General features: G+C 44.5%; 1 protein-coding gene across 9 annotated transcripts in view; it reads right to left on the bottom strand.

Moving 5' to 3' along the window:
* The window catches only part of TRIO (trio Rho guanine nucleotide exchange factor), a 372439-nt gene that overhangs the window by 195620 nt on the left and 151154 nt on the right, over positions 1–25665 (bottom strand). For all 9 annotated transcript variants that reach the window (XM_019951041.3, XM_073802019.1, XM_073802017.1 and 6 more), the window contains exons 4-7: positions 20178–20370; positions 17396–17908; positions 15397–15519; positions 11026–11217 (exon numbers count right to left, since the gene is read on the bottom strand). In XM_019951041.3, coding sequence (XP_019806600.1) covers positions 11026–11217; positions 15397–15519; positions 17396–17908; positions 20178–20370 — 1021 coding nt within the window. The remainder of the gene's footprint in view (positions 1–11025; positions 11218–15396; positions 15520–17395; positions 17909–20177; positions 20371–25665) is intronic.

The raw sequence follows: 25665 nt of genomic DNA, 5'->3' as shown, positions 1-25665 counted from the left end.
GCTGCGGAGTCACTGGGCTCTTCCCACTTGGCACGTAAACGAGGAGAGTGTGGGCTGCAGGCTGCCGTCCTGGGTCGCTGCTGCTACCTACCCTGTCTTCTTCTCTGCCACCAGCACATCCCAGGACTCATCAACAGCTGAGAAAACACTGCCAGATTTCCTAGGGGGACCCTATCAGCATCCACCGCGGGGAAGCGTCCCAGGCAAGCAGCCCAAGGCCCAATTAAAGACGCTACTTCAATTAAGCCAAACAGACATCGACATATTTCCCCGGCTTTCACCTCCTTTACTCTCGTTCCTCGCCGTCTTTCTACTTATCAAGGAATGCAGAGGGTGACTATTTAAAACAGGGTAACTGACCTGCCAGGTAAGAAACATGCTATAATTCTCTTAAAATATATGTGAGAATAACCTCCCAGGTACTTATGACATTTTTAGGAACTTAAAATAGACAAGTCACCTGAATAATAATTGTTTATAAAAATCCCTTTATTATTAATGTATTGGCTCAAAAAAACACCTGTATGCAAATCCTAGGGCTCGAAACTAATTCCCAGGGCATTAAGTGTCCTCTGATAGCATGTGGCTTCTGATGGCTTCAAACATGACTAAATGGATGCAGGCCCAGGGGAAGGTCCTCAGTACCCTCCTCTACAGCTCCTCCTAACATCACCATGGCAATGGAAGTAGTAATAAAATTCTTTATGCCTCTCCCCCTCTGCATGAATACACTTATGACTACTTAGGCATATTTCTACTAAGTATTTCTTGGATGGCGTGTTCTACAATTAGGTCAAGTTGATGATTATAAGCATTCTTGATCTCTATTTCACTCCATCTTCTTCCATTACTGCATGTGACGCCGACTCTAAAATTATTGTAAACCTTTTTCAAATACGAAATTGACTGAGGTTAACCATCAACATTCATCAATCGCCAGGTCAAGTCAGCAATTAACTGCTCCTGCACACTGGCCACTATGAGACACCCAAAACAAAGCAGAGGTGAACATATTCCTAAGGAGGATAAAACGCTTCTGATGTAACAAGGTGAAAACAAGTTTTGGTTACACGACACTTCACAATAAGCAGAAGTGTCAGACTAATATATTACTGTACCAAGACGACCGCTAAAATACATTCAACCCCAGTTTTTGAAGCTATCGGTAAAGAGAAACATTTGAGCAGTTTTATGTATGCCTGTAGTTACTTAACTTCCTTATAATTTCTTAAAGTATCCGGAGAAGTATTGACTGTATTTACCTGCAGAAACATAGCCCAGTTCTAAAAACATAGGGCAGAATAGCTTGTAACACAGAAATCGTGTGGAACAAGGACTCTGCACATCTAAATTCACTCGATTAAAATACCCCAATGACAGAAATAAACCTGGCCATGGTTTTTACAGGGACTTTTGCACAAGCACAATTTTTGTCTTTTATTTCTGAGATGGCAGCCTTAGACTCTGAAGGCCAAGCTCCAGTCCCTGAATGCTTTCTGAAAGGCTCAACACCCGAAAGAGATCAGAGTCAGAGCAGCAATCCCTATCTGGAGAGCCAAGGAAGACGACGTTAACAGGCATTCCACAAAGAAAAAGCATCCCAGAATCAAGTTTGGTGTCAAAGTTCAACAGGTACCTATAGAATAGAACCTCCTAGAGCCTATTAATATAATGTGCCCTGTGGATATGGGAGGGGGAGGGACACTGGTGTGTTTGCTTAGAAACCTCTCTGACCACTTTACTACACACCCCCTACACACACATGCACACACCTCTCTTACCATCCTGACAAATATGTTGTGGGCTTGGAACACCAAGGGGATGTCCAGCACAGAGCCTGACACTTCCTGAAGGACAACAGAAAGTCGCTGCTACACTCTAGCCAGATCACAGCACCAGTGGACTCTCTGATGCTTTAAATGTTCAAATGTGGACCAAAATGTGTCTGGCCAGCCTGGGGGTAGAGGCAGGAGAGTGCAAAGGGAATTCAATGCTTCTCTGCATTCAAACCAGGAACCGGCTTCAGAGCTGGGGATTCTGCTGCTCAGCAGAATGGTCACTTCAGTGCTGCTGAGTAGAAGATGACTGGTTTGCAAAAGTGAGGCAGGCAGACAAGGGAAGAGTGATTAATACAAAAGCTTTAAAAGGAGAGCCTGAATAATTAATTAGCAAACTTATTGTCAGAAGCATTTATTGCACTGCTCTCCATCTGCTGAGAGCAGGGGCTTCCAATGTGCTGGGATCACCCAACCCAGTGAATTTCACGCCCGCCAGGAGCTCCTGATGGAGCATCAGCTGAGCACAGGTGGTTACACCGATTCAGGAGACAAAGGGACAGAAACTTCCTAGATGGTAAATGTTTAAAATACTTATTTAGGGGGGGTTTCTCCTCTTTGGAAAAATTAAGACTGGTTGAATTTTATACATATAATACATATATGAATTCAAACTTCGGAGTTTCCTTTCTTATTTCTAATTTCCTCATTTTCTGCTTTCGTTTCTAGGAGATATTACCCTACTTTTTCTTTTTCTTTCATCATTTCTACTCCCTGAGTATTAATAAACACACTCACTCTCCTGGTTCCTTTAAGGGAGATGGGCTCCCTTCTCGGCCCAGCAAAGTCACAGGAGGGATCATGCATTTTCTACTTGTGAATCCAGGTCTGATGGCTCCAACCGAGTAACTTGGAGAAGACAGGTTCAATCTGAACCAAAATATGCCAATGATCACTCTAAGTACCTTCCACCTGTTTTCATTAGTATCCTTCTCTTTCATATATACAGATATATATTCTAATCCCTTTCTATTACATGAGAATCTTGTTTTTGTTTTACTACAAGCCAAGAATTAGACTTATGCTTTTAATAAAGTGAAATGACATTAAAATGGGAACAATTACATGTGTATTATTTGCCTTAAAAAACTCAAAAGGGAATACTGATGCAGTATTTGTAATATCTTCCTCTAAATTTCAACCCAGACATACGATAAAATTATCCAGATGATAACTATGATACATTCAAAGTAAATGTTACTTCTAAAATTTTTTATTGAACGTGAAATTTTGTAAGAAAATAAATCTAAGTGCTTTGTTTGTGAAACAGTGTGCTGTCATGTCAGGAGCAAAAGACTCTCCTAGACCTTGAAGAAAGTCCCAGCTTGGGTAAATCACTCCCCAAACAGAATATAAGGACATTAACACCATTAGTCCCATGTCCTTCACTGGGCTGATTTAAGGATGAAATGAGATTTTGTATTTAAAGGGCTTTGTAAATTTCAAAGAGCTATACAAGTCCTGGTTACTTTGTTTTTGGCTATGATCTGATTATAGAGGCCCTTACAGTCATGGATAAAACGAGGTGATCAGATTTATGGTTCACTCTGAAGGTAAACCATTTGCAGCACTAACAGAATTTCTGCAGTGATGGAAACGCCCATCTGTGCTGCTGAGGCCACCAGCCACCAGCCACAAGCTGCTACTGAGCATCTCAAATGTGGATACTGTGACTAACGAGGTGAAATTTAATTCTTTTTTTTAATAAATTTATTTATTTATGTATTTATTTTTGGCTGTGTTGGGTCTTCGTTGTGATGCATGGGCTTCTCATTGCAGTGGCTTCTCTTTGTGATGGACCATGGGCTCTAGGCGCGTGGGCTTCAGTAGTTGTGGAACGTGGGCTCAGTAGCTGTGGCTCACAGGCTCAGTAGTTGTGGCGCACGGGTTTAGTTGCTCCGCGGCATGTGGGATCTTCCTGGACCAGGGCTTGAACCCGTGTCCCCTGCATTGGCAGGCGGATTCTTAACCACTGCACCACCAAGGAAGTCCCTAATTCCATTTTTAAATTATTTTATTAATAAATTTATTTAACATTAAATAATTTCAATAGCCGCATGTGGTGACTGGCTAACATACTGGACAGTGCAGCTCTAATGATTTTTTTAAATAGTGAAAATTGGAGATTTTCAGGTGCAGTAAAATCAAATCACTTTAATTCTTTGATTTATAAAAAGGTAATTCTAACGAGTTTGCGATGAAGCTTCCTAATATAAAGGGATATAACACATGACCAAACAAAGTGGAGGCTGGAGCCGTAGACACTGCCTACTGGTGAAATCAGTAACCTTGTGGTCGTGTCTCCATTTCTGCAAGCTGACATTCTGATCCTGTGCACACCCTCACTGTGGACGAGGTTGGGAGAGAATGAATGGCCAAGACATCTCTGGAAGCGTAGTCTATGAAACGTCATTCTCATCTAGTTCTAGCCCCAAGATTTATGTTTATAAAACCACAAACGAACACGAGTAAGAGGTGAAGAGATTATAACTGCTGAAATTGCTGTCCTCTCACTCAAAGCAAATATCTGGAAAGGAAGAAAAAGGAGAAAACATCTCCAAAGGATAAAGAAATTGTAAGGGAATGACTGGATTCTAAAAGGACTGAGCTAATACAAGACTGGGGTTCAGTCTTTAGAAGGGCCCTGAACCAAGATGGCGGAGTAGAAGGACGTACTCTCGCTCCCTCTTGTGAGAACACCAGAATCACTACTAGCTGCTGGACAATCATCAACAGGAAGACACTGGAACTCATCAAAAAAGATACCCAACATCCAAAGACAAAGGAGAACCCACAATGAGATGGTAGGAGGGGCACAATCACAGTAAAAATCAAATCCCATAACTGCTGCATGGGTGACTCACAGACTGGAGAACACTTATACCACAGAAGTCCACCCACTTGAGTGAAGGTTCTGAGTCCACGTCAGGCTTCCCAACCTGGGGGTCCGGCAACGGGAGGAGGAATTCCTGGAGAATCAGACTTTGAAGGCTAGTGGGATTTGATTGCAGGACTTCGACAGGACTGGGGGAAACAGAGACTCCACTCTTGGAGGGCACAAAGTAGTGTGCGCATCGGGACCCAGGGGAAGAAGCAGTGACCCCAGGGGAGACTGAACCAGACCTACCTGCTAGTGTTGGAGGGTCTCCTACAGGGGCAGGGGGAGGCTGTAGCCAAGGACACTGGCAGGGACAAGGACACTTGCAGCAGAAGTTCTGGGAAGTACTCCTTGGCGTGAGCCCTCCCAGAGTCCGCCATTAGCCCCACCAAAGAGCGCAGGTAGTCTCCAGTGTTGGGTTGCCTCAGGCCAAACAACCAACAGGGAGGGAACCCAGCACCACCCATCAGCAGTCAAGCAGATTAAAGTTTTACTGATCTCTACCCACCAGAGCAACAGCCAGCTCTACCCACCACCAGTCCCTCCCATCAGGAAACTTGCACAAGCCTCTGAGATAGCCTCATCCAGCAGAAGGCAGACAGCAGAAGCAAGAACTACAATCCTGCAGCCTGTGGAACGAAAACCACATTCACAGAAAGACAGACAAGATGAAAAGGCAGAGGGCTATGTACCAGATGAAGGAACAAGATAATACCCCAGAAAAACAACTAAATGAAGTGGAGATACACAACCTTCCAGAAGAACAATTTAGAATAATGATAGTGAAGATGATCTAGGACCTCGGAAAAAGACTGGAGGCAAAGATCGAGAAGATGCAAGAAATGTTTAACAAAGACCTAGAAGAATTAAAGAACAAACAGGGCTTCCCTGGTGGCGCAGTGGTTGAGAGTCCGCCTGCTGATGCAGGGGACATGAGTTCGTGCCCCGGTCCGGGAAGATCCCACATGCTGCGGAGTGGCTAGGCCCGTGAGCCATGGCCACTGAGCCTGCGCGTCCAGAGCCTGTGCCCCACAAAGGGGGAGGCCACAACAGAGAGAGGCCCGTGTACTGCAAAAAAAAAAAAAGAGAAAATCCTCCAACAAACAAAAGTCCAGGACCAGATGGCTTCACAGGTGAATTCTATCAAACATTTAGAAAAGAGCTAACACCCATCCTTCTCAAACTCTTCCAAAAATTTGCACAGGAAGGAACACACCCAAACTCATTCTAAGAGGCCACCATCACCCCGATACCAAAACCAGACAAGGATACTACATAAAAAGAAAATTACAGACCAATATCACTGATGAATATAGATGCAAAAATCCTCAACAAAATACTAGCAAACCGAATCCAACAATACATTAAAAGGATCATACACCATGATCAAGTGGAATTTATCCCAGGGATGCAAGGATTCTTCAATATACGAAAATCAGTCAATGTGATACACCATATTAACATATTGAAGAATAAAGACCATATGATCATCTCAATAGATGCAGAGAAAGCTTTTGACAAAATTCAACATCCATTTAGGATAAAAACTCTCCAGAAAGTGGGCACAGAGGGAACCTACCTCAACATAATAAAGGCTATATACAACAAACCCACAGCAAACATTATTCTCAATGGTGAAAAACTGCAAGCATTTCCTCTAAGATCAGGAACAAGACAAGGATGTCCACTCTCACCACTATTATTCAACATAGTTTTGGAAGTCCTAGCTATGGCAATCAGAGAAGAAGAAGAAATAAAAGGAATCCAAATTGGAAAAGAAGAAGTAAAACTGTCACTGTTTGCAGATGACATGATACTATACATAGAGAATCCTGAAGATGCCACCAGAAAACTACTAGAGCTAATCAATGAAAATGGTAAAGTTGCAGGATACAAAATTAATGCACAGAAATCTCTTGCATGCCTATACAGTAATGATGAAAAATCTGAAAGAGAAATTAAGGACACTCCCATTTGCCATTGCAACAAAAAGAATAAAATACCTAGGAATAAACCTACCTAGGGAGACAAAAGACCTGTGTGCAGAAAACTGTAAGACACTGATGAAGGAAATTAAAGATGATACCAACAGATGGAGAGACATACCATGTTCTTGGACTGGAAGAATCAATATTGTGAAAATGACTCTACTACCCAGAGCAATCTACAGATTCAATGCAATCTCTATCAAGTTACCAATGGTATTTTTTACGGAACTAGAACAAAAAATCTTATAATTTGTATGGAGACAAAAAAGACCCAGCATAGCCAAAGCAGTCTTGAGGGAAACAAAACAGAGCTGGAGGAATCAGACTCCCTGAGTTCAGACTGTACTACAAAGGTACAGTAATCAAGACAATACGGTACTGGCACAAAAACAGAAACACAGATCAATGGAACGAGATAGAAAGCCCAGAGGTAAACCCACTCACCTATGGTCAACTAATCTATGACAAAGGAGGCAAAGATATACAATGGAGAAAAGACAGTCTCTTCAATAAGTGGTGCTGGGAAAACTGGACAGCTACATGTAAAAGAATGAAATTATAACACTCCCTAACACCATACACAAAAATAAACTCAAAATGGATTAGAGATCTAAATGTAAGTCCAGACACTATAAGACTCTTAGAGCAAAACATAGGCAGAACACTCTTTGACATAAATCACAGCAAGATCTTTTTTGATCCACCTCCTAGAGTAATGCAAATAAAACCAAAAATAAACAAATGGGACCTAATGAAACTTCAAGGCTTTTGCACAGCAAAGGAAACCACAAACAAGACGAAAAGACAACCCTCAGAATGGGAGAAAATATTTGCAAATGAATCAACTGACAAAGGATTAATCTCCAAAATTTACAAACAGCTCATGCAGCTCAATATTAAAAAAAAACAAACAACCCAATCCAAAAATGGGCAGAAGACCTAAACAGACACTTCTGCAAAGAAGACATACAGATGGCCAAGAAGCACATGAAAATCTGCTCAACATCACTAATTATTAGAGAAATGCAAATCAAAACTACAATGAGGTATCACCTCACACAGTCAGAATGGGCATCATTAGAAAATCTACAAACAACAAATGCTGGAGAGGGTGCAGAGAAAAGGGAAACTTCCAAAACTGCTGGTGAGAATGTAAATTGATACAGCCACTATGGAGAACTGTATGGAGGTTCCTTAAAAAACTAAAAATAGAATTACCATATGACCCAGCAATCCCACTGCTGGGCATATACCCAGAGAAAACCGTAATTCAAAAAGACACATGCACCCCAATGTTCATTGCAGCACTATTTACAATAGCCAGGTCATGGAAGCAACCTAAATGCCCATTGACAGACGAATGGATAAAGAAGATGTGGTACATATATACTATGGAATATTACTCAGCCATAAAAAGAACAAAATTGGATCATTTGTTGAGATGTGGATGGATCTAGAGACTGTCCTACAGAGTGAAGGAAGTCAGAAAGAGAAAAACAAATATTGTATATTAACGCATGTATGTGGAATCTAGGAAAATGGTGCAGATGAACCGGTTTGCAGGGCAGAAACTGAGACAAAGGTGTAGAGAACAACCGTATGGACACCAAGGGGGGAAAGCGGCGGGGGTGGGGGTGCTGAATTGGGCGATTGGGATTGACATGTATACGCTGATGTGTATAAAACTGATGACTAATAAGAACCTGCTGTATAAAAAAAAAGTAAAATAAAATTCAAAAATTAAAAACCCCCACAAATGAACACCAACAGAAGAACACCCACAGAGACAGAGGAGCAGGCTGGGCGCGCAGCACACACCCCTCCAAAGCCGAGCTGTCCTCCTTCCGGGAAGGCTGCCTCCTTCAGTGACACCGTTTACCACAGGGTCACAGAGTTGAGCCCTCTGTCACCCTAATCACATTTAAATTCTTAATGAGAACTGGATGAGGGTCAAAGGGGTGGCTGTGATGGAAACCTTATTTATGATGTCCAGGTTCTGGTCCTTTCCCTACCGAGTTTATGAGAACAGCTGAAGCATAACTAGAAGACGGAGCATTTAAAAAGAGGGAACAAAGTTAACCTATTCGGAGATCCCTCTCCCGGGAAGAGGAAAACTGCTTAGGAGGTGTGATCTTCTTCGGCGCATCTGCATGTCAGTGGTCATGTCTGGCATCTTCTGTGGCCACTGACACGCAGGGACTGCAAGCACTGTTACAGCTCACGCAGGATCCCACGAAATTCTGTTCCAGAGTGTATTCATCTAGTTGCATTTCCTTCAAATCCATAAATGACAGCCATTATTTTATCCAAATAAAAACACCTCAGGCTCTTTCAACTTCACTGCATGTCTAAAAATTTTTATAATAAAACACTGGTGGGAAAACACCCCATGGCACCCACATTTCTACATTCTTTTCAGGTAGGTCAGAGCAGCAATTAATCTTCTGGGTTTATTTGCAATTCTGAAAGCTGCCACGGTTAGAGAGATTTTCCCTACGCGTTATTATGCTTCAGACTATCCATTATTCCCCCAAGCAGCCTGTCCCTGTTCAACTTTATTCACATCGTCTTAAAGGACCTTTCTAGGGGCCCACAAGCAACTCACACACCTCCAGGCCCAGGGGGTGGCTGCAGCCCACACTATATGTTACCATTCCAGATGGCACACGAGCGGGGGCCACAAAGCTCTTCTCCCACCCACGATAATGTCCAATGCACAACACACCACGACCTTGACAATGACAGGGACCAGAGGTGGCCACAGAGAAGTGTAGACAGCGCTGCTTTAGGCTGAACGGGGCTCCTGTTACTTTCATTCAAACTGTTTCTGGGTGGGGGGCTTTGTTTCTCCTTTATCATCAAACCACCGAAATGCATACAGTTAGCAGAAAAACCTGACCACTGAAACCTGCAAGTCCCTACTCACAGCTTTCACATGAGACTCTTAAGATTTTTTCCCCTTTCTATCCCACTCTGTTTCCTCAATTGCTTCACACTTTAAAGGTTTCGAGTTGAGATCACTCATAATTAGCACCTGGTGCAACATTCCAGCTGCCTTGCCAAGATGCCAGGCAAGGTGGGGCCTCTACCTTCCCTGTTGCCTTCACTCCTCAACAGAGACTGTTTCTAGATTAAAGGGATACTATTTCCTTCTTAGAAGCGTCAGTGCAGACCCCTATGAACGTAGGCTTCCTCCCATAACTATCCCTGAGGAAGCTCTAGGAGTTTCAATTGAGGCAACCACTTGTGTCTTCCTGGTGGCCCGAAGTTCCTGAGCTTTCTTCCTCTATGTCTTGAAAAGGTGTTTCACCACCCAGGCTTCCAGCACTAGCATCTGAGTCACAGCAATTCACTTTCCTTTTGCTGTTTTCCAGGCGTGTTCACTGAAGCAGGTTCGCCTGTTTGTGGGCACGTGGGGAGCGTTAAGGGCGCACATCACATGTTACCTCTGAAATAAGGTACTGTGACCAGCACATCAGCAGATGAAGCTGATGCGAAGCCGAATCCACACAAGTGACTTAGTAACTGTGAGGGACACTGGAAACCACATCCCAAAGCCACTTTCCCACCGCAGCCCTGGCTGGCAGAGCCATGCCCCTGCCGGGGAGGCTGAGAACCCAGAACTGCCCTTCCCCACCCCCCTGAAGCCAGGGTGTGGGCAGGCACCCCTCTCCTGGCCAAGGGGACTGTAGGGAAGCGGGCTGGGCTGGAGGGACCTTTTGAAAACACTGTCGCCCCGAGAAAGTGAGAGGACACGACACCGCTATCCTGCACGCGTGGGACACCACAGTAGAGGGGCCGGCGCTGGAAGCTGCGGCACACACCCGGCACCCCAAGGGGATGGCCAGGCCCAGCCAGGAGCCCACCCAGCCCTGATACCACTGTGCGGCTGGAACTCCCTATACTTTGCAATTCCCTGTGTTGTGAGATAAGAACTCAACAGCCCCTGATGTCTAAACCTGAGAGTCAGGCTTTCTGTTACTTGCTGCCAAAGCACCCTAAGTGGAATCCTCAAGTGATGATGAGGAGGGACAGGAGGGGATAAAGGACAGCAGTTGCCACCTGCGAGTCCCTACAGCGTACCAGGCCCTGTGCAGCAGCTAATATGAGTGACCGCGTTACACCATGCAACGGCCGCTCAAGTTCGTACTTTTCTCTCCACTTTACGAATGAGGAAAGTAAGGGACAAGGAGGTGGAACGGCGTGCCTGAGGTTGCACAGCGGGCTGGGCGCAGCCGTGGACTCCAGGGCCCCAGCGTCCTCCTGGGCTCTGCCGTGTGAACACAGGGCTCCGGGCCGGGGGCGGGGGGTCCCAGGCACTGACCTTCTCTGCCTTCTGGTGGAAGACGGACGACATGTCCAGCAGAGTGCTGCGCTCGTCCAGGGCGGCCGCGAACGCCTTCCACTCCTGCTCCAGCTGGCTGGCGATCTGCTTGATCTGCTGGGAGGCGTAGTGGCCCGACTCCACCAGGCGGCTGGCCACCGACATGATGCGGTTTATGTTCACGTACACGTTCTGCGAAGGGGGCAGAAAGCGGGGCTGGTCAGGGGAAGGCGCACGGGCTGTCTTTCCAAGAAATGCGGAGAGCGCTCGCTGCAAAGTTACATTTTAACAGCAGGCTCAGCTGGGGGGTAATAGGACATGTGTTTTGCTATTTGGATTTCCATAAACCATAGGTACTGGTCTCAGTTTCTATTTTTAAAACTGCAAAATTACAGGGCTTCCCTGGTGGCGCAGTGGTTGAGAGTCCACCTGCCGATGCAGGGGATACGGGTTCGTGCCCCGGTCCGGGAAGATCCCCCGAATGCATACAGTTAGCGGCTCTATGCGCGGAGCGGCTGGGCCCGTGAGCCATGGCCGCTGAGCCTGTGCGTCCGGAGCCTGTGCTCCACAACGGGAGAGGCCACGGCAGTGAGAGGCCCGTGTACCGAAAAAAAAAAAAAAACAAAACTGCAAAATTACAGATCAACTAGCTGGGAGGGATACTGGTAGGCACAAAGCAGTCACACACACAAGTGGGTGCACACAAACGCACTATGACTCGCTTCTTGGCCTCAAATCCTGAAAAGGGTCCAGGTGGCAAGCAGTTACCCAGAACTGCAGGAACCCACCGCTGCAGTTTGTAACTAGAAGCCAGAAACGACGAACTATGTACTTAGCAACCAGAGGCTATTTTGTGTGAAAACAAGCTCTCCTTTCTACATAAGCCCAAGTCATCTTTCTGGCGCCAACAGAAAATCTGTAAATGGATTCACATTCACCAAGGAATATGAACTGGGGTGCGAACAGAACAGCGCTGTGTTCAAACTTTAAATCACACTTTTCTACTGTGTTGCAATCTCTGTCTTCAAGTCCACTAGCTTGCCGCAAAATAAGGGTGCAAGGTTTTTAAAAAACAAAAAAGCGTTTTTCTTGCAAAAGGAGTTCTCACTGTGGTATTTCCCCTCCCACCTTCAATCTTCTTTAAGCGTCACATTGCAGCAAAGGCAGAGTGAGGAATGCACACCTTCAACAAATCCCAGGCTGCTGCTCTCCATGTATGTATTACTTATTATTTTTCGTGACGCATCACAACACTGCACCTTGCAATGGGTCTCCCCAAACTGTAGACTCACCTCTGGCTCCTACGATTCTTGCCCCTAAATCAAATCTAATTATCCAACCTACCCAAACTCCTCTACAGTCTTCCTCCTTTCTGCCATAGTCCTCCAGGCCAGTCTCCCACTGGCTCACACCTGGACCCCTACATGAGCCTTGTCACTGTCACCTAGTCTCCAGCCCACCCAAGTCAGCGTCCTAGAGAATGCACTTGTCGTTCTGTCTCTGTACCTTCATTTACTCATTCCTTTCCTCCACTTCTGACCTAAACCTAAACTAGGTGGCGTCGCCTTTATCTGGGTTTAGAAAGCCAGCCGCCAGCCTCGGAGGTACTTCTCTGGGCTGCAGGCTCCAATCAGCTACCACACATCCGGGTGTCTGCAGCGGCAGGGAGGGGGTACTTTGTGAGGCTGTGACATCCAGTCAAGGCCACAATCCCTGGGGAACGGGCCTCACTGCCTCATGCGGCATTAACGCTCTAACTAGCATCCTCTAGGTCAAGAGCAGTGTCTGCCCTTCTCATATGCATTCTCCCTCTCCGGTGACAGGTGGCCACATTCACTAAGTTCTGCTTTCTCTGTATGCTCAAAGAGGAAAATCTACCCAAAAGGTCTGTCGGGAAGAGCATCGGCAGATGCCCTCTGTCGGCATCCAGAGAAGAGCTGTCCATTTGGATGGCTCCATTGTGGGTCCCCCTTGACGCTGTTTCAGGGCCCTGGATTACTTTCATCCCCTCAAACAGACTGTGCTCTGCAAATAGAGTACTGCTCTATGCCTTATGCCTCGTCCATACCTCTGTCACTTACTGCAGGAGGAAGGAACCACGTGGCACACAGCCCAAATGAGTGTGTACACAAGCACGGCAATGTACAAACGTACAACTCCCTACGTTAGAAGTACCTCCACCTAGACTCTCACCATCGTAGACTTTAAAAATACCTGTGGGGCTTCCCTGGTGGCACAGTGGTTGAGAGTCTGCCTGCCGATGCAGGGGACACGGGTTCATGCCCCGGTCCAGGAAGATCCCACATGCTGCGGAGCGGCTGGGCCCGTGAGCCATGGCCGCTGGGCCTGCGCGTCCGGAGCCTATGCTCCGCAACGGGAGAGGCCACAGCAGTAAGAGGCCCACGTACCGCAAAAAAAAAAACAAAAAAAAAAAACCTGTGACAGGAGAATGAGCACGATTGTTGCTGTCCCTTAAAATGTTTTCTTAAAAGATTATCAACTTTGCTTACTGATATCTAGCACTTTGATTTTCTTTGTCAAAAAATGTTGAAAACACTGTAGATAGCACAAGAAAGGGCTGAAGGTTAACAGGCCCCGGTTCTGCATAAATAAATGTCCTAGACAGATACTGAGGACTCAGGGAGGTGTTCGGAACCAGGGGCTGGTAGGCTTTTGGAAAGCGCTCCCAGGAGCTGTCACCACGCAGTGCACAGGGTTACCACATCCTTTTTCAATTAAAATTTTTACTTAGAGAAGTGATAAAAATGTATCATAGAAAAACAGAAAATATACTTAAACCTAAAAAAAGTCACCCATACTTTTAAGAGTTTCTTACTATAATATACTAAAAATACTGGCAGTATTTTTAATTAGATGATAACATCACTGATAATAACTACCATTTATCAAGTACTTACTTTGTGTTCAGCACTCTGCTTAGTGTCTTACACATACAGAGTAAGTGAAATAATCTAACACCGTGTTAGGCAGAGATTATCCCCACTTCAGAGATTAGGAAACCGAGGCTCAAAGAGATTAAACAGACTGCCCAAGGTCATGCGGTAAACAAGAGTCAGAATTTAAAACCTCTACATTCCTAACACACCACACCTGTCTTCCACACATGCTTCCTCTTCTGCTGATTCCTAAATGTGTCACAGTAATGCTGGGGGAGGGAGAGGACCCTTTCCGGTCATTTCTAGTTTTTACAAAATGTATTTTAACATTTCTAGTTTTTAAAGTATGTGATATGGTCGGCTGAACGTGCCTTTCACCATTACTAGAAGTTTCAGAATATTCTGAAAAATTGATAGGAATATTTTAGGAACAAATTCTTCTAAGACGCTTCCCCCAAAGGCCCACATTTGCGTTCTCTTCACCTCTCCCCAGGCTGAATCACTTAACCCCAAAATTCTCTTACCTCAAACTCAAGAACAGTATCAAACTTCTGGGACAGTGTCTATTACAAACATTTTATCGCTGAATCTTATCTTTGAAACTACCTAAAGTGGAGCACTTTGTGGACTGAACTTTAATTAAATGGCATCTTACTGAACTAATTTAAACGAAGACCCCGTCTGCACATCGTTTCAATGCTCTTTAACGCACGTTACAAGGCTAAGAGGGTGAATTCTCATAATTCTGGCTCAAAGTCCACACCAAAACTCTGTCTCTAAGGTGAAAATTTCTAGAATAACTCTCTAGAGAAGTAACCATATACCCTACAGAACTACAGCTCTACTGCAGTTATATTAGCTCCAAAAATGTAATAAGACCATTATTTAAAATTCACTGTTGGGTTTCTTTTGGGGTGTTTGTTTGCACTGTAGTCTCGCAGCTGTCCAATCACAAGAGGCCCAGGGCATCAAAGGGAGCCAGAGGATTCCAGGCACGGCTGGCGTCCAGACCCGACTCCCTGCGTTCACCTTGGGAGGAGCGCTCCCGTTTGACGAGAGCTGAAGGATGCCCTCCAGGTGAACAGCAGGCTGGCTGATTCCTTCAGCGTGAAGGGCAGGCGGCCAGCAAACTGACACTGGGCTGGTCCCGGAGGCTCACTCGGCCTCTGAAAAGCTCTTCTGGGTCCCCGCGGGCTCCCAGGACGTACAGCGCAGGAGCCAGACTCAAAACCGTGCACGTGGCACTGGCCAAGTAATTGGTTCGAGTTTCACTGGTTTGTCTGTTTGCTTGTTTTCGCTTTTGTTACGTAAACACTGCTCCCACAGAGAACTTCCCGCCCCTGGAGGTCAGCTGCTGCCGCTGAGCTGTCAGAAGCCCCTGCATGGGCTCCCCGCAGTGTGCTGGGAATGATCTGTGTAAATAACCTCCCGTTTTATACTTTCACAGGATACCTCTGTTCCCACAGGATCTTACCATGCAGTTCATGGCAAAGTGGTTGTGCTGTGTCTGAAGCTCCATTGCATGAGGATGGCTGGTCCCAATCTCAGTGTAGCTGTTCAGAAACAGGCCCTTGTTGTGCGTGATCCAGTCAAACATCTACCGGAATGAAGAAAGACAACCTGGAATCACTCCAGAAAAAGAAATGACTGACGCGGCTCCCAGCACGGGACCGAACCAAGAAAGAGTGGCGTCTTTCCTCTGACAACCTCTCAGGCGCCAGGGCCCAGAAGATTCTCCACTTCTAACCAGTCAGCAGCTCTGAACTTGCAGGAGCTACAAGAAAATCTTATCTAGTGTGTTCCTTTGACAGATGAGGGACTAAGGAGCAGATAAGTAAAGAGAGGTATTCAAATCCCCCAGGCTAATTAAAACTCTAATCTTCTGACTCTCAACCCAGTCTCTCTTCTATACTGAACTACATAATTAGGCACACTGCTCTGCAAAAAAAAGACCCGTTAGGTGAAGTTACAAACTTACAGGTTTCTGGATGGGCTTTGCTTTGACCACAGATTACTGACAGCAATTCCAATGACTAAAAGGTTATGCTCTTTAGTGCAAGAATAAAAAATTTTTAAAAATCCCTGTGCAAATGCAAACAATAAAATTTACCGTAAAAATAAAAAGAAATGGGGAAAACTTTAACAATGACGTCTCTCTTAAGAATCTATACAGATGCTACCTGGAGAAGGATGTTAATTTCATTGTTCCCAGGAAAACATTTAAGGAAAAAGAAATGATTATCAATTAGCACTGCTTCTGTGATGTGAATGTGACTTCCAGGGACAGTCACCTGTTTGTCTAGTAATTGAAAGGAAGCTATTCTAGTTATCTTTGACAAGGCACTACAGTTGAACCTTGAACAACACGGGTCTGAACTGCACAGGTCTACTCATATGCAGATATTTTTCAACAAATGAGTACCTATATTTTCATTTTACACATCTTTAAATTAACTAAGTGTGGGGGAGAGTTGTGTTCAACTAGAGATCACAATATATGGAATCAAAAGAACTAGAGTTGGAGGCCTGATTCTATCCAAACTGTTTCAGCTTGCTGTCCTCGGGTGAGTCATTTATCAATTCCTTTGTCTTGGAGGCAGAGAGAGCAGTCTGGATTTTCAACTGCAGGAAGCGTCAGCATCCCTACCCCCGTGCTGTTCAAGGGTCAGCTGTACTTTAACCATAAAGAGAGGTTAAAAGCTTACCAAATAATATTACTGGAAAATAGTGGTGGATTGTCACCTTTCAAAAGGTCCTTTTATAGCAAAGATTTTTAACGTTTTCTAACTTTACAAAAAATTTTCCCGTCCATGAAAAAAAATTCAGTGAGCTCAAATTAAGAGGGATCAATTCACTCATGTTCACGGCTTGCAACGTATTCCTCTAAATAAGTGTCCTGCTTTCACGTTGCTGAGACAGACAAGAGCTCACTTTGGCCAGTTGGTCTGACTCGAGCACAATACGGAAACATGAAACCATAAGTAATTATTGCCTCTATTTCCCAGAAGCTATTATTTTTAATTCATTACTCACCTTTTATTGTAAAAACATACTCAACAGTAGATCTGAAGGGTGTTTTCTCACTGGCTTTTATGAGTGGAAGAGCAGTTATTAGAAAAATACTCGAACAACTATTGCTTTCAATAATATATCCTACAAAGTTTTCACTCTTTTAATTGAAAATATTCTCGTCTATCTTACAGGCATTCTAAACCAAACTATTAGTAATTAGCAACTCTAAGTTTCTAGAAGAGCTCTGCGTTGCACAGTGAGTAGCAGTGGAAAGCAGACTGAGGGGAGGTCTCTGAACCGACGCTGCCGGTCTCCCACCGATGCCGTGCGAGTGGCTTACCCTTCCCCAGCCCTTTCATTCTGCCCTTTCTCCTGACCAAACCAGCCTCGGCTGCCGAGACCCAAGGATCCAGGAAGCCTCCCTCCATGGCGCATTTTAGCGTCCCTCCCCCGTCTTTTACCTTCTCAGCATCCTGTTCAAACAGCCTCAGCTGAAAGCACTGGTCCAGCTTTAGCTTCCTCACATGCCACATCTGATGCAGGTGCTGCCGCGTTGAGTGCAGCCTGTCCAGCATGGCGGACACCTTGGGTAAGAGGCTCTGCAGGTCTGCGTTGCCTGACCCCGAGTTCTTTTTGGGAAAGCTGTCACTGCTCTGAATCCTCTGCAGCAGCTTCTGTCCCTCTAAATCCAAGTCCTCTATGGGGGCCTTAATCACCTTCTTCTTCAGCTGGGAATGTTCCTCGATCATATTCCGAGCCCCCTCCAAATCCTGAGGCAACTCCTTCTTAGCTAGGATGTCCTGAAGCTCCTCCAGCCGAGACAGCATGTGGGTGGCATTGCTAATGTAGTCTTCAAAAGCAACTCGGATTTCAATCCATTCTTCATGGTTGTATTCCAGGCAGCCGTCAAATTCGGGCGTTAGCTGAGAAGGGTCAACTACTTTGGTAAGGCCTTCTAAAGAGACCATATTTGTCTTAAGGGGAAAAAAAATCATGTATGAGAAGATGAACCAATCTTATACGGTCTTATCATAATGCAGTTTGCAACGCTTAATCACAGATCAAACTTAAAGCAAGTAATCCATTTATAGAAAACGTAACATACCTTGTTCTGGCCCCAAAAAAACAAATGTAAATGAAAGAGGCATTAGTACAGTCAGTGAACGACAAATCCATTAGAGCAACACATATATGTTAGTTGCAATACCCCAAATTATAGAATCATATGAATTTCAGGACAGCTAAAGATATTAGATTTCTTTCCAAGAATGCGGAAATTAACCCACTATCTTAGGCACATCAGAATATGAATGGCTTTTTTTAAATGTAGAAAATACACAAGGGTTAGCAAGAAAGCTGGCAGAAGCTCTTCTCACAAAGTTGGAGAGAGAGGGAATGCTTCATTCACTGCAATAACCGGCAGCGATTCTGAGCAGTACAAGTGTTGTATTCAATACATCATCGACTACATTCCAATCTAACAAAGTTTTAGTCAATTACAACCTGAGCAAGAAATCTTCATCTCATCCTATCAGAAGATGACGCAGAGTTAATATTAGTATTATGCCTCAAGGAAAACATAACTGGGGGTGAGGTGGGGTAAACATGAAGACAAAGGGAGAGGGAAAAGATGTGTGGCCTAGAACCAAAAGATAAAACAGAGAAAGGCTCGTTTAGCCCCACCTCTGTCACCTCCAGCCTTAGAGAAACCTAGAACTGTATCTCTATGCTGTTTGACATAAGAAATGGCAAAAGGCAGCAGAGCGAGAAAGAGGGGCGGCTCCCCGGCCAGCACTTTTGCCTGAAGCGTGACTGTCTGTTCATCCCTGTCTCGTCTGCCCAGACTTTAATAATGTCCATGGAGACAATCACTTCACTGACAGAAGCTCGTGATAATGTACAGACAAGTTCAATAGAAAAGCCAGTGCAGGAAACTTTTAAAGGCCCAGAGGGAAAGATCACAATTAGACAAGCAAAAACCTGCATACATTATACCACCACATCATTATTTCTGCTTAAAACCTGTATCATTAAATACAACACACTTTACATTCTGCGTCAAGAGAATAACTAATATAATATCCAACAAACTGTCCTCCAAAATCACTTCTTCTTGTGTGTGAAGATAAAGGCTTACTGGTTTCACCTTTCATCTAAACCTCTTGGGTGCAGCTTCAAATTCAAATTCAAACTAAATTCAGATTTCAGGTTGAAAATCAATACCATGAACTGAGAAATTTTAAAATGCAAGTAATGTACCCATGAAAAGACATTGAAAAGTGTGTGTAACATGTAACATAAAGCTTAAGAATTAATATTGTGTGGTATGTTTAATACTATTATTGTCGTTAACCTTGAAATACGTGAATACATTCACTGAAACCTAATGTTTGGGCAAAGTGGCTAGAGGAAGCGATCTAGTCAACTAAAAATTATTATAATTTATTGTTAGAAAATACTTAAATTTTATTACAGAATATGGCATGAATCAAGTTTCCAGCTGGCCAGAATACTTTCCCCCCATAATCATCGGATGAGACCAGCTGCATCAAAGCCTTGTCAGAACCCTGGTAGCTTACTTAAGGAGAGCAGTTTCCAGGGGAAAGGAGAGTAAGCCAGCGGGTTGAGGTCTGTTTTACACACTATCTGAAAGACAACGACCTTGGGTGCTAACTGAATCCAGAGCCCCACATAGGTTTTCAAGGAACCTCTCCCTTTTCATAAACGAGAGACCTGACGTGTGAAATACACGGCACACCGTCCTCTCCAGGACACGATGAAAAGTCAGTCTCTCCCACACATTTTCCTCAGGAAATGTGAAGTTGAGCATTTCTCCCTAACATTCCCTTATTTCCAAGGCTGAGGTAACGATGATGACTCTGAAGCCACCTAAAGCCACTTGCACTGAACAGTAAAGCTATTTTATCCCGTGTAGTAAAAGGAAACAGGCTTCTCTTTCTAAGACACACGCCTTACACCCCAGCAGCCCCATTACCCAGAAACAAGAGGCCTGGAACCTAAACCCTCCATGGGCAAAACACCCACTGGGATAAGGCGAGAAACAAGCCTAATTGTGTTATTTTACACAATAACTAATTTTGCATGTCATATGTACGTCAGATATGCAGTTCTTGTTGAATACGTGGTTTTTAAAAATCTATAACCAGCCTAAAATGATGACGGAAAAGCTTTTAATAAATCACACCTACTGGTTTAGTTGGTCTGGCTACACAGGGAAGTTACCTCAAATTCAAATTTAGAACTGCCAAAATTAGTCCTCTGTTTCTGCCAAAAGTTGTCTGGCTTGATTATCAGTGCAACGTGAATGCAGCAGGGGAAGGACTCTTGTAATATCTTCAGCAGAGGCTTGATGGAGTCCCACTTGGACCCACGCATGTCCACGATCACCGTGAATCCTCGCTTGCAGACTTCTTCACTACAGAGAAAGAAAAGACAGGTTGAAACCACGCGACTCCCACCACTTTTTCTGGTCAGAGTCCTGCTGGGCAAGGCCGATTCTGCTTCCGTCATCCTGCTGCCTGTGGGGCACCTCCCTCCACCCACCGCCTGGCTGGCCAGCACTTGTGCCCAGGGAGCTGGCGGACGAGAGAGCATTACAGAAAGAGCTTAGGTCTCACCCGTGGTCCTCACCCTCCCCGGTACCTTAACAGAGTAGACTGACTATTCACGCACAGGGTTCAACCTCAAAAACCTTCAAACTTTTTCTTTTGTGTCCACGGTTTTGCATCTTGCCTTCTCTTTAGGAGAAGAGCAATGACCGTCCTGCCCATCTCTCTGGTCTTTTGTGCGTTAACCGATCACACATGCTGTCTAGTAACTGTTAGGGCCGCTAAACAGCAGGGACAGAACCCCAGCAGCACACGCAGAGCAGTGAACAGCAGTCACGCGGGACTCTGGGGTCACAGGAGCCGAAACCACCTGCGCTGGCGTGCTGGTGATAGCAGGAGCTTCTGAATGTCCCAGTTTATTCCCTTTAACTTGTCCCAGGCCCCTGAGCTACCTCAGAAGTTCTCAGGTGTGGTCCACCCGCCCCCGGGGATCCTTGGCACCCTTCTGGCAGGGTCTGTGGGGTAAAATCTATCTTTTTCAGCTGGTCGCGCCAATGGCGCCCAGGCCACGGTGGACACCGCTGGCTCTGAGCACAAGTCAAGGTAGTGCTAGGAGTCACGTATGCTTCCTCTCCACGTTCTAGCTGTTAAAACAAAAGAGCCAGTTTGTCTTAAGAATGTCCTTGATGAAGAAATAAAAATTATTAACTTTATTAAATCTCAACCTCTGAGTACATGGGAAATATACAGAACGCACATCTGCAGTAAAGAAAAAAAGTCAGAGTGTTCATAAACTTGGGTTAAAAATCCATGGACTCCCTTCACACTACATACAAAAATAAACTCAAAATGGTTTAAAGACTTAAATGTAAAACATGACACCATAAAACTCCTAGAAGAGAACATAAGCAAAACATTTTCTGACATAAATTGTAGCAATATTTTCTTAGATCGATCTCCCAAGGCAAAAGAAACAAAAGCAAAACAGTGGTGGGATGAACTGGGAGATTGGGATTGATATATATACACTACTATGTATAAAACAGATAACTAGTGAGGATCTACTGTATAGCACAGGGAACTCAGTGCTCTGTGGTGACCTAAATGGGAAGGAAATCTGGGAGGGAGGAGATATATGTATATTATACGTATGGCTGATTCACTTTGCTGGACAGCAGAAACTAACACAACATTGTAAAGTAACTATACTCCAATAAAAAAAAATTTTTTAAACCCTAAACAAATGGGACCTAATCCAACTTAAAAGCTTTTGCACAGCAAAGAAAACCATCAAGCAACCGAAAAGACAACCTACAGAATGGGAGAAAATATTTGCAAATGATGTGACTGACATGGGTTAACATTCAAAATATACAAACAGCTCATACCACCTCAATATCAAAAAAAACAAACAACCGAATCAAAAAAAAAAGGACAGAAGACCTAAATAGACATCTCTCCAAAGAAGACATACAGCTGGCAACAGGAGGATGAAAGGATGCTCAACATCACTAATCATTAGAGAAATGCAAATCAAAACTACAATGAGGTATCACCTCACGCCGGTCAGAATGGCCATCATCAAAAAGTCTACAAATAATAAATGCCTGAGAGGGTGTGGAGAAAAGGGGACCCTCCTACACTGTTGGTGGGAATGTAAACTGGTGCAGCCTCTATGGAGAACAGTATGGAGGTTCCTCTAAAAACTAAAAGTAGAACTACCATACGACCCAGCAATCCCACTCCTGGGCATATATCCAGTGAAAAATGAAAACTTTAATTAAAAAATATGCATCTCCCCCAATGTTCCTAACAGCACAATTAACAATAGCCAACACGGAAACAACCTGAGTGACCATCAACAGACAAACTGGGTTAAGAAGATGTGGTACATACACACAATGGAATATTACTCAGCCATAAAAATGAAGGAATATTGCCATTTGCAGCAACAATGACGGACCTAGAGATCATCCTACTAAGTCAGACAAAGACAAACATTATATGATATCACTTATATGTGGAATCTAAAAATAATACAAATGAATCTATGTACTAAACAGAAACAGACTCACAAACATAGAAAACAAATTTATGGTTACCAAAGGGAAGGGGATTGGGGGGAGGGATAAATTAGGAGTTTGGGATTAGCAGATACAAACTACTATACATAAAACAGATCAGCAACAAAGATTTACTAGCACAAGGAACTACATTCAATATCTTGTAATAATCAACAATGGAAAGTAATCTGAAAAAAATACACGTAACTGAATAATTCTGCTGTACACCTGAAACTAACACAATATGGTAAAGCGACTGACTACACTTCAAAAATTTTTTAATAAAAAATTTCTAAAAATAGGGCTTCCCTGGCGGCGCAGTGGTTGAGAGTCCGCCTGCCGATGCAGCGGACGCGGGTTCATGCCCCGGTCCGGGAAGATCCCACATGCCACGGAGCAGCTGGGCCCGTGAGCCATGGCCGCTGAGCCTGCGCATCCGGAGCCTGTGCTCCGCAATGGGAGAGGCCACAACAGTGAGAGGCCTGCGTACCGCAAAAAAAAAAAAAAAAAAAAAAAAAAAAAAAAATTCTAAAAATAAAGTGAGACCATTTTAGACAGGGAAAAAAAAATCCATAGTCTCACCTAAATTTAAGTCGAAATAAAAACCAATTTCACACTCTCTCACATGAGCTTACTCCCCTACCTTCTCTCATCCCCCGCCTCCATGCCCTCCCCACTCCCTCACACGCCATTCTTTTCCTTATCTTTTGATTCATACCAGTAGAGTAACGGACACTCCAAGTTCCTATGACAACTTCATCAGTATAAGAGGCATACTCCCAAAAACATTCCAAAAAAGTCCGTGGGGACAGAACCTGAGTTGATGGTGGCCCGCAGTCCTAGGAACACAGTCCTGAAAGCCCTAAGGAGAAAACGGACTGATCCAACACACCGGCTTATCACTCCAGTGTGGAAAGCTGCAGGAGTGACTGGATTAACTCCTGTATGAATATGAACTGAAAAACAGTTAACAGGGCTCAACACTCCTCATGCTATCACTCCTCCTGTCTCAAGTAGGTCCTGGGCCACGATCCTGGGAGCGTCTCGGGTCACCTTCACAAATCCTTAGAGGTAGCTGGGCACTCCCAGAAATGCTTCCTAAAATCCCCCAAGTCACTGAAATTAAGCATTCTGAACTTCCTGGGGTTCTAAAGGAGCTTGCCATCCTGCAAGATGCCATTCAGTAGAAGCTTCTGGGCTCCACAGCGCCTTGGGGCTAGACCTGCCTGAGCAGGACGTCGGATGTCTGCTGCCCAGCTGGGACCTTCTGCTCCAGACTCTCGTGTTCTGCTGCCGTACACCAAAGACAGGAGGCTGTCAGGCAGCAGGTTCTGCTGCTGTACGAGCTGCTGTTTGGTGCCTGCACTTCAAGCATCGGTCTTCCCCTATCAAGGTAAATTCTCTGGCAGCCTTTCTCCTCACGTAGCTCTACACAGTGGTGTGTACGTAAAACTACAAAGCCCCTCCACTTGACGGGGCTTAGAAGGAATCCTGAATAACTCCAGGCTTAACAAGAGGAACAAGCTGGAGAGAGACACAAGCAAAAGGTGCCCTGAGCTTACAGCGCTTACAGAAGGATTAACCAGTCACCTGCCTCCGCCATCCAACTGTTCCCACCGGTGACTTCCAAGTAAAGCAAGCAGCACTCCAACTGGGCTGGGAGTGCACATCCTTCGCACCCATCTGTCTTTATCAAGTTAAAAGCCACGCGTTATTAAGAAAGTGGCGACTTGCAAACGTGACCACAGCCACAGCTCTATTTCTGAGCGTCTAATGAACAAGCACAGCTGCTGCTCAAGGGCTCCGTGCCACGCTCTTCCTTCAAGGCACTGCTCACTGCAAAGTGTGACTTGTTAACCAGGTATTTCAGCAGTTTTACCTAAGAGCCTCATTTTAGCTGTGAGATTTTTAAAAATGTAGATGAAACTAAGGTCCTTTTTCAATTCAGGTCTCTAAAAAAGAGAAACTCTCTTTTCTTCAGTTCCTAGATGAAGAAGGTACCTTTTTATATGAATGTTCATGAATGAATCAACTCAAAAGTTTCACATGATTTCATTGGTGACAAAAGAGAGTCAGAGTGCTTTATCCATTTAGTTGCTATAAATCATTCCAAAGAAGTCAAAACTTTCTAGAACATAATGAGTATAATTCAAAAGAGCAATAAACACCTAGAGGTGCACCAAGACTAACGTGATTATCATTTCTGTGCAGGAGTCCCCATCACACCACGAAGAAGTTCCGCTGTGACTTTTCTCCTACACATTTAAGGAAAAGTTCCCTTGCAAATTAATCATATGAAAACCAATCTATTATTCTAATTGTTTGTTTGTTTGTTTTTTAAGGAAGGGAGAGGGGAGGGAAGGTGGCCCAAACAACAGTACTCAAAACTAGTCGCTACTCTCAGATCACATTATGTTTTAACTCTGGGGGCCACATTTTAAGAGGCAAAGACAGGAGGCCACGCAGAAAAAAAACAGACAAGATGATGTGGTTCTAGAACACATGGCAAAAAGAAAATCAACTGAAGGGAAGTCGAAGAGCAAATACGAAAGATGGACATTACTGTACCACTTCTGAGACAGCTACCATGAGGTCAGACACTGTGCTGGGCATGTACATAAATAATCTTACTTATTAATACAGTGATCCGAGAAGTACAGATTACTATCACATCTCGTAGATCAGAAAACCCATAAAGTTAAGTAAACCAGGTCAGTCCATCTGACTCTGACCCCCAAGCTTTCCCGGATGGCACACTTCTCCAAATCCGGGAATGTGTAGCCCTGTAACTGACTGGCTGACGGGCAGCCAAAGGCTAGCATCACATCGCAGAAAACATCGACAGTGGTGGACAGAGACAGGAGTCCCACAGGACATCCTCCCCCTGCCCCTCCCACTGCCCAGGACTGTGTATTTCACTCTGAAACTGTAACAACAAATTATAGACTCAAATAAAGAACAAGCCAACTCACAAGTCCCCAAAAATTCACACACCATTCATCTCCTGACATGATCACTGATCCCACTGTCTGGCTAAAACCAGAGCGCTCCCACCTCTGCAGGCTCCCTGAAGGCGGCACTAAGGCTCTCTGTCAGTCG

This window comes from Tursiops truncatus, chromosome 3 (genome assembly GCF_011762595.2).
Source record: "Tursiops truncatus isolate mTurTru1 chromosome 3, mTurTru1.mat.Y, whole genome shotgun sequence".
NCBI classification, from domain to species: Eukaryota; Metazoa; Chordata; class Mammalia; order Artiodactyla; family Delphinidae; genus Tursiops; species Tursiops truncatus.
Note: the sequence above shows the minus strand (reverse complement) of the source record. Positions and strands in the feature narration are given on the sequence as shown.